Source organism: Neophocaena asiaeorientalis, unplaced genomic scaffold (genome assembly GCF_003031525.2).
Source record: "Neophocaena asiaeorientalis asiaeorientalis breed wild unplaced genomic scaffold, Neophocaena_asiaeorientalis_V1.1 scaffold743, whole genome shotgun sequence".
Lineage (NCBI taxonomy): Eukaryota > Metazoa > Chordata > Mammalia > Artiodactyla > Phocoenidae > Neophocaena > Neophocaena asiaeorientalis.
In genome coordinates this window covers 237,757-247,173 of record NW_020174055.1, presented here as the reverse complement: position 1 = coordinate 247,173, position 9,417 = coordinate 237,757, and the positions used below count along the sequence as shown (strand labels likewise).

Sequence of the window (9,417 nt, the reverse complement as noted above, 5' to 3'; positions counted from 1 at the left end):
AATAATTTAGCTCTATCACTTTTCTTATGAAATATTTGTTTTAAAAAGGAAGTTAACTTCAAAAGTGCTCAATTAACCAAGAAGATCTGAAAAAGCTTTTCTAATCAATCTCTCAAATAACTGCTTTTTAATATCTATCTTTACTCCTAAATGAGTAAAACATTATTCTAACAGGATTGTTTTCTTATTCCTATTATAATTAGCTGTTTACAGGAATAATAGTTACTAGAAAATCTGATTTTTATTCCTTGAAGTTTAATAAAATCACTTTTCAATTATTTTTACATTTGCCTATTAACTGTTTGATAATATAGAACTTTTAGTGGCAAATATCCTTATACTTAAAATTGAAGGAATTTTTATTCCTCAATTAAAATGTGCACTCTAAAATTTATTTTAACATTTGCATAATAAATCACTAAGTTCCACCTCATCAGCAAAAGAGTAACTTTTCTTTACACTGGGACATCTTGAACCATCTGCTGTTGAGAGGCCCCTGCTTCCACCTTTGTTCTTCTTCAATGTCAGTTTGCTGGAGCTACAGGATGGGTGAGGTGCCCAATGGAGGATCTTCCCCTTCATCTTCCCTTTCTTCTACTTCCTCACTTTCTTCTTCAGGATCTGAGATTTTCTTTCTTGTCTTTTTCTCCTTCTTCTGTTCCTTCTTTCACATTCTCCAGGCATATTTTCAAGATAGGTATAATGTAAATGTCCATTTCCCTACATTCATTAGACCTAGACTTATTAGTTTTACCTTCAGATGAATTCAATTCAGCTGCTCCTTAGTTGTCAATAGCAATGCTTGCTTTTATTACTCACCCAAATAACTGTTGTTTAATGGTCTGGTATAGTTTTAGGAATATTCCTATCCAAAAAGAAAATAAACCCAACCCTCTACTCGTCTCAGTATCTTTTTTCTTTCCTAACAGTAATCTTTCAATGATCATTTGCCACGCATGGAACCAGTATGTAGTTTAAGGTACTATTTGTCAGGGAAGGCAAGTTGGATACAGACACCATCCTTTTCCTTGGAACCAATCCAGTAATCATTTCTTCAGCTGTGGTGTGCCCGGGGCGGGGGGGGGGCCCACAAAACCACGCAGTGACCTTGGCGTCATGGGAGGGCTTAGGTGTCCAAGATGAAAGGGCAGCAACAGATCTGCCTCTTCCTCCTCTCAGCTATAAAGCAGAGTCTTAACAGACTTTGTGGGCTAGTTTGGGGACCCAAGTCCTCTGTAAGAGATGTCAACAGGGCAAGGACACATGCAAAAACAATCATCTGGGGAGTCAGAGTGTCTGGGTAGCTTTTTGCAAATACATATCCCAGCCCACACACCCCAATAACTGTGATTCAGTGGATCCAAAATAGGGATTGGACATATGCATTCTTTAAAAAGCTGCAATAGTTAAGAATCAGAGACATGGAACATTGCCACTGAGGGGAAATGAACTCAGTTTCCAGACAACCCAGAGTCCTTAAAACCCTGGGACCATCATTCTTTCCAGAATAAGTACAGCCTATAGGGTCTACTGAACATAACCAGTGGGAGACAAATCCACCTGGGCCTCCAATCAAGGGAATTAAGTTAAGGAAATCCCTGAGCAGCTCTTCTGTAGTCAACCCACAGAGGGGTGTGCCAGAGAGGGACCAGACTCTCTGTACTCTCTAGCAGTCATCACCTATTCTGGTAGAACAGGCTCTGCTCATGAATGCTGTGCGGTCATTTACAAGTAAATATAAGGCTACAAGGAATCCTGAAATGTCATGTTGCTTGTTCCACATTAATCCAACCTACTGAAATCATTAACTTCCATTACCTCAGATATTTATCAAGGCTAATGGACAAGATTATGCTGTCCTATAGAACTTAAAAAAACAAACAAACAATGGATTTGTTTCTTTAGAAGTTTCATATATCTGTCATATACTAGAAACAGGCACCTTAATCATAATTAGTAGAGATTACCATGATACAGATCTATGAGGACACAGTGCTTTATGTTCTAGACCTCTATAAGGCAGTGAATGTATCAATTCAGAATATAGCAAACAGAGGACCTCTGGACCATTTAAACACAAGTCCACAATCCCAAATCAGCAATTCTGAAACCCAAAGGCGATGAAAACTGTAAGTTTAAAAAAATAATTTTAGTACCAAAATTCATTTGGTAATAAAACCTGACCTGAACTGATGTAAGGCTATTTATAGCCTGTATGTACCTCTCTTAGTGTAAATACTCATGTTTAGTCGCTGAGGTATCAGTATTTGATTAGAGTGCTGCCCCCAGCCCCACTGAAGGTATTACATGACATACAGTTCATGCACCCATATTACCAGTCTCAAATCCAAAAAATTCTGAACTGTAAAATACATCTATCCCTAAAGGTTTCAAAAAGGGATTGTAAACCTCTAGTATCTTCTCTAAGAGTAAAACTCTTACCAGGTCCTGCATCTATAGACTTTATCTGTTTGCCGTTTTCCAAGTCCCAGAGACGAATATGAGCATCAAGAGAACTGGACGCAGCAATGGGCAGGGTGTGGCTGATGTCCACAGACACCACACCCAGCTGATGGCCCTCCAGACTCCACTGTAGGTCCAGCTTCTCATCACGCCTTCAATGGGGGACAGAGAAATGGATTTCTTCACACACAACACATTGTACCTGGCATCTGAAATTCTGGGCCCCTGTAAGTATGCATTACCAATGGTCTGTGAAAAGCAGAATCAGAGAGGAAATCAAGAGCCACAGAACACCAAATGCAGCCAACTTTTAGCCATGAGATTTTTTTTTTTTTCTTAAACTATAGGGCCTGAACAGCGAATAACAGGAAAACGAGTGAGAGAAAAAGAATCTGCCTTTGTATACCACCATACTACTATTGCTTTCTTGCTCAGAAAACAGTTAATACTTCTCTGATTGCAATTTGGGAGCCCAGAAGTAAAAACCCCAATTTCCAAGGCTGCATGTTAGAGGGGAGGGCACTCACCATTTCCAGACCTTCACCAGGTCATCCAGGGATCCTGTGACCACTGCCTCAGAGTTTTCTTTCTTGTTTGTCCCCCAGGCAACTGACCAAATGGCATCATCATGGGCTAGAATGGAAAGCGCTTCATTTTAAAAGTCTTCATGCAACTTCTAAACTGAATGTGCTAAGAGGAAGCTGAAATACTGTTACAACAATTCTGAGGTAATATCTACCTGTATCATTTTATTGTTTTGCAAACTGCTTTCTCATACAGCTTTTATTATAAGTGTGGAGGCAGATATGAAAACTGGAGGTTCTGAAGAAGCTACTTGCCCCTAATCACAGGTTACCAGGTGGGGCAGCAGTACCAGAGTAATCCAATGTCCTTTCTACTTTAGCATGCTGTCCAACATGCATTAGTTTGGAATGGCTCTCACTTAGCTAAAGTGAAACCCACCCCAAAAAGAGATCTAAAGTTGATTAAGAGTTATTTCTTAGAGATCCTTGGAAACCAGTAGGCAGGTCAACTGTAAACAGTACAGGTCTGAAAATAAATAACTAAAGCAGCTTCCACGCATGAGTTGCCTTTTGCCACAATGTCTATTATGTTTAATGGGCCAGTTATTACTTTAATCCTTTTATAAGTATTACCTCAGCCAAAACAACCCTATGAAATAGGTACTGTGAATAGTATTTTCATTTTACAGATAAGGAATCAGAGGCTTAGAGAAGCCTAGTAGCTCACCAGAAGTCAAAAGCTAAGAAGAGGCAGAACTGGGAGTCAAACCCAACCTCTCTATTAACTAACGTCCACTTTAAATTCTAAGTCTTTAAGTTGCATATCTGGCAGGCCATGCCGGTGGGTCTGCAGACCTGGTGCAGGAATATAAATGTGACAAGTGCACAAGGTGGCTTTCTTCATACCTGGCAGCATTTCTCCAGGAACACCTTTCCAAGATATGAATACAAGGGCATTCAACTTAAACAGCTGTGAGTTACATACATGGCTTCCGTTACAATCCCCACCCGACCCAAGCCTGCTAGCTTGCCAGCTGGATGGCATTCGCTGCATACAAGGTAGCTGACTGGCATGCCTGACTAGCTACTAGTTACCTATGCTAGCTAACCTGAAAGAATGCTTTTGGCTTAAACTTTAGACTACCTAAGTGTCACCTACTTAAAGTGGAAGAGCTTTTATTATGCATTCCACAAATTCCTCCAGGCTTTACCTAACTCATCCAGGCAGTGGTGGAGAAATGGGATACACGTGAATAGTCCAGGCACATACTCCTTTTCAGGTATGAAGTCCGCTATCACTGGCCAATTACCTTTCCAGACTGAACTCTGACCTGCCTCCTGCTCCCATTCCCACCACTGCCTCCGCCGCACAGCCCCCAGCCCACCCCCCACACTCAGTAGTCTTGACAGAAATTTACCTCGCTGTTACTATATCCTTCACTTTCATTGAGGGTCAAAGGTCCTCTGTGAGAGTCCCTGCACTTGTTGTAAATGAAGGAGCCCGACTAAAAACCCCCAAGAGAACTTCTGAGTTCAGGGCCAGGCTCAAGTTTACCTCCCCAGATGAGCTGTGGCACTAACAGGTTTCTGAGACTCAAAGCGTTTCCTTCTTTCACTTTGATAGCTGGGAAGCTCAGAGTTCCTCAGGTGGGAAAGCTTTCCTCAGCCTGGAGTTCTCCTGTCTGTCATTTGACTCCTGCTTTTTCTTTTAAGTTAGTGGCTTGGTTTTTGTTGTTGCTGTTGTTTTTAAGTGTACTTGTTTTCAGCTGCTTCTGCCAATGTTTCTGCAGAGTACAGCTGGAAACTGCATGTCTGGTCAGCATGACAAAAACCTTACGCCAGGGACAACAGTTTTTCATAGGTAAATTTGCTTGAACAGGCTAGCTGCTTACCTTGCTCTTGTTTGAAGAGAATACTGTACTAAAAAAGAACAGAAGACACATTAAACCAATGGTCAGATTTCAGATGTGTCCCATCCCTTCCCTAAAACACCGCCTGGCACCCAACTCACCGCCCTGCCCCCCCGGTAGATATAGTCACCACAGTGTTAGCTACTTCCCCTGCCTGATCTCTTAGGAGCTCCTTGATTCCTGCTCATGCAAGGTTTGTAGAGTCATACCAGAAAAAAATTAGTTCTTTAATTTTAGACAAACTATAGTCTCTTCTCCCTAACCACTATTACCAACCCAAAAAGGAGAGTAATAAATTATGTGTTTTTTCCTGCTCTGATCACCAGGAAGCTCAGAGTCCAGTTTGCAGCTGTATAAAACCACACAGTCTGCATAACCTGTTAACTCTGTCCCTAATTTTATTACAAAGATATGTTTCTCCTTTTCTGATCTTTGTTTCTTTCTCGTTTTTGTGTACAAATTCTTTTAAGCTTCCTCAATCCCTTTGTAAACTGTGGCATAGACTTAGATAAAATAATCCTCCTCTTAGCGTTGTGCATTTTACTAGTGCCACCTACCCCTCTGGTGACTAGATGCCCAGGGTCACCCTACTCTTCAGAAGAGCAGGAATCAGATGCTAGTTTTCTGACTACACACCCAGACAACGTACTGGGCTCAAACCTGCCAAAGAGACCCACTGATATTCTTTCTCTCCATAGGCCTTACCTGGTTGGTCATTTCCTTAACCAAGGATGAAGGGCTAAAGGCCAGACAGCTCTGTGGAAACAATACCAGGGTTTCAGTAAGGGGGTGTCATCAGGACAGAGGGGGCTATAGAAGGTTCCCCTTGATCAAGAAAATAAGGCAACTCTTTGGCAGAGTTGCCCGGACACTCTTCTGTGGATCAGTCCCAGGGGCCCCCTTCACAAGCCCTACCAGGTGGCACGGACTTCTTTCTCAACTAATATCTATCACCTCTCATGTTTTCTTCTCCTCAAGTTGACTACAGAGAGGGACCAGTCTCCCTCCTTTGCTGCTCTTCAGAGAGATAAAAACCACAGGACCTTTTAATTTAAAATTTTATTTATTCAAAACTCAACAAGCAAATATGGGGGAGCAAAGTTCTTAGAGTTCATGTGGGGATCTCAGCCAAAAATGCCTATAAGAGCCAGCAGGCATGTAAATGAGGACATGAGCTAGAGGGAGACACATGTCTCCCAAAAGGTGCTGAAGTCTTTAAGGACTTAGCTCAGCTAAACACAAACTTAACCATAGGAATAGATTTAATTTCTCAGGCTATAATAAGAGTTCTCAATCTTTTTTGTGTGTGCTATAGACCCTCTAGCAGCCTTGTAAAGCCTATAAACCCCTTCTCAGGATGTTTTTAAATACATAAAATAAAATACATAGGATTAGAAAGGAAACCAAGTATGGCCCATTCTTGTTATTCCAGGCAGTTATGTTCTATAACATCACTGAACACCGAATTAGTGAACACTGACTGATCCATTGCTCCTAAGGGAGACACTGCATCAGGTTCCTGCAAGACTCTGATAATATTTTTGGTAACCGAACAATACGTAACTTTGTTTTATGCATGTTTCTCAAAACTACAATGAGGTATCACCTTCACGATGGTCAGAATAGCTATTATCAAAACATCTAGAAACAATAACTGCTGGAAAGGGTGTGGTGAAAAGGGAACCCTCCTGCACTGTTGGTGGGAATGTAAACTGACACCACCATTATGGAAAACAGTATGGAGGTTCCTTAAAAAACTAAAAACAGAACTACCATATGACCCAGCAATCCCACTGCTGGGCATATACCCTGAGAAAACCATAATTCAAAAAGAGACATGTACCACAATGTTCACTGCAGCACTATTTACAATAGCCAGGACATGGAAGCAACCTAAGTGTCCATTGACAGATGAATGGATAAAGAAGATGTGGCACATATATACAATGGAATATTACTCAGCCATAAAAAGAAATGAAACTGAGTTATTTGTAGTGAGGTGGATGGACCTAGAGTCTGTCATACAGAATGAAGTAAGTCATAAAGAGAAAAACAAATACTATATGCTAACACATATATATGGAATCTAAGAAAAAAAAAAGGTACTGATGAACCTAGTTGCAGGGCAGGAATAAAGATGCAGACATAGAGAATGGACTTGAGGACACGGGGTGGGAGGGGGAAGCTGGGGCGAAGTGAGAGTAGCATCGAAATATATACACTACTGAATGTAAAATAGCTAGTGGGAAGCAGCAGCATAGCACAGGGAGATCAGCTCAGCGCTTTGCGATGACCTAGAGGGGTGGGATAGGGAGGGTGGGAGGGAGGCTCAGGAGGGAGGGGATATGGGGACACATGTACGCATATGGCTGATTCACTTTGGTGTACAACAGAAACTAACACAGTATTGTGAAGCAATTATACTCCAATAAAGGTCTATTAAAATAATAAAGACACCTTATTTTACGTTGGTAATTCATTAATATTGAACTTACGGCTAACAGCACCAAAATGCTTGCCTACATGAAGTTTATCTACACGTGTGTTTTCTCCATAAGGCACATCACAGTCTTCCTGCACTTAGGAGCACTAAGAGTACTTTAGCACTGTGCTTGGGGGGGCCATTTTAAACACTGAAATCACCAATAAAAGCACAAAAATCCAAAAATCATGGCACTAACAGACTGAAAACAAGACACTTGTTTATAGCATGAGAACTGAAGCAAGAAGGCAGAATGTTTCCTTGTTCAACTGCAGCTGAGAATGTGTGTCAGTTGACTCAAAATTTTCACCACCTCACACATGTCCAAGAAAGACCGCAAAAGCACTGCAAGTACTGACTTAGGGCCTACAAATAAATTTTAGCATGTAGATGAATTTGCAAATACAGAAGCTGAGAATAAAGATCAACTGTGTACCGAAATAAAATTTTACCAAATACAAAAATTAAATTTGTGATAGCATAACATATGTGATTCTTAGTTTACACATTACATAACAAGATCTAGCAGCAAGTCTAATAACTACCGTAATTTCAAAGTTGTCATGAGCTTACACAGTATGCTAAGATATGAAAATATCTGTAATTTCTATTGGTGACAAAGTCAACCTGTCAATACTGTGGTTTGTTGACAACATTCATAATCGAAAGAAACGCTAAATTTCAGTTAGAGGTTAGAGAACATAAGGATGCAATTTTTCTTCTCATCCAAGTTCATGGCCCCCTCAATTCTATCCATCGACAGAGGAGACCATACAGCTAAGGCATCCAGGTTCAGGTTACTTGCTTTAAATTTGTAAACCCAAAAAGGCTACCGTGAAGGTTTTCCAAGGATAACAGAAAAAACAAACAAACGATTTGTAAATAATCTTTGCCTGTGAAGATCTCAATCAAGTTGGTAGTGCTTAATTTGTGACCCAAGAACAGGATCTTGGCCAGGGTAGGAAAGACAGGCAGGAGCTCAAGCCAGTTTTGCTGAAATGAACAGTATTACAACTCTGCTTGGGCACCAGCCCTCTGCCCAGTGAAGCAGAGGCCTGCCCTCTCCCCTTCCAAAACCTGCCTCACATCCCTGCAACAGAGAGAAACAAAAGGGTAGGAAGGTTTGCAGGAAGCCAACTCCATGAAGCCAGCCTCCTCAAGACAGAGGTGTGCTTCTATCAACGAATGCACGTTTGAGGATGTACCATGAGTCAGGCTCTGTTTTACGTTCTACACATAGGTTAGCTCACTGAACCCTCTCACCCCACTTAGTAGATATTCTTATTATCACCTCTACCTTCCTGATAAGGAAAGTGAGACTCAAGAGAGGTTAATGAAGCTTCCTAAGGTTAGTCTGACAGTAGAAGGTGGATACAAGCTATAGTATAGGCCACCAAGATACACTACCTCTTACATCAGTTTCTTATCCTCTAATAATTTAAGAGCTAAGAGGACCCCAAAGCCCTCTCTTGCTACCTTCTCTCTAGAGAACTTTCCTCCCACTTCCTAGGCAGAATTCATTGCTCCCTCCTCAGTGTTTCTAAAGACCTTTACACATGTCCCTATTAAAGTACTCAGGCAGGTCAGTAACCCATAACTCTACATGGTACTTGAAGTAAAGATAACTCAGCTTGTGCTTGTACCTGTCCAGCTCGCTACCTAAGAAGACAGCGTGGCCCACCACTGGAAAACTTCGGTTAAGACAGTCGTTCCGTCTATGGACACTGAGACCTTTACTGCAGAGAAAGCAGCCCTAATCTCGAGGCTGCACAGAACACCCTCAGGATGCAAGATGAGGCAACCTACCCTCTCCCCTTAGGCCCCGCACGTCGAGAGGCAGCCAGGATAAATGGAGTCATGGAAGCCACTACCCTCGCGTCCCGCAGCCTAGAGCATTCCTGAGCAAACCCTCTTAGAGGCAGCCTCGGGCCCACCCTCGCTCACCCGCCCTCCAGCCCGGGCGGTTAGCGGCTGCCATCCCCATCGGCTGCGCGAACCAACTCACCGCTTCACTGCCCGGCTGCACTGCCCCACGGCT

At 42.0% G+C, this 9,417-nt stretch overlaps 1 protein-coding gene across 3 annotated transcripts in view; it reads right to left on the bottom strand.

Annotated features, from left to right (window-relative positions):
* SKIC8 (SKI8 subunit of superkiller complex) overlaps positions 1 to 9,417 on the bottom strand; it is a 19,894-nt gene extending 10,477 nt beyond the window's left edge. The window contains exons 1-5 of one of the 3 annotated variants that reach the window (XM_024754298.1): positions 9,385 to 9,417; positions 5,603 to 5,653; positions 4,880 to 4,907; positions 2,991 to 3,096; positions 2,443 to 2,615 (exon numbers count right to left, since the gene is read on the bottom strand). In XM_024754298.1, coding sequence (XP_024610066.1) covers positions 2,443 to 2,615; positions 2,991 to 3,096; positions 4,880 to 4,907; positions 5,603 to 5,614 — 319 coding nt within the window. In that variant the 5' untranslated portion in view covers positions 5,615 to 5,653; positions 9,385 to 9,417. The other 2 variants (XM_024754300.1, XM_024754299.1) reach the window with 2 other exon arrangements.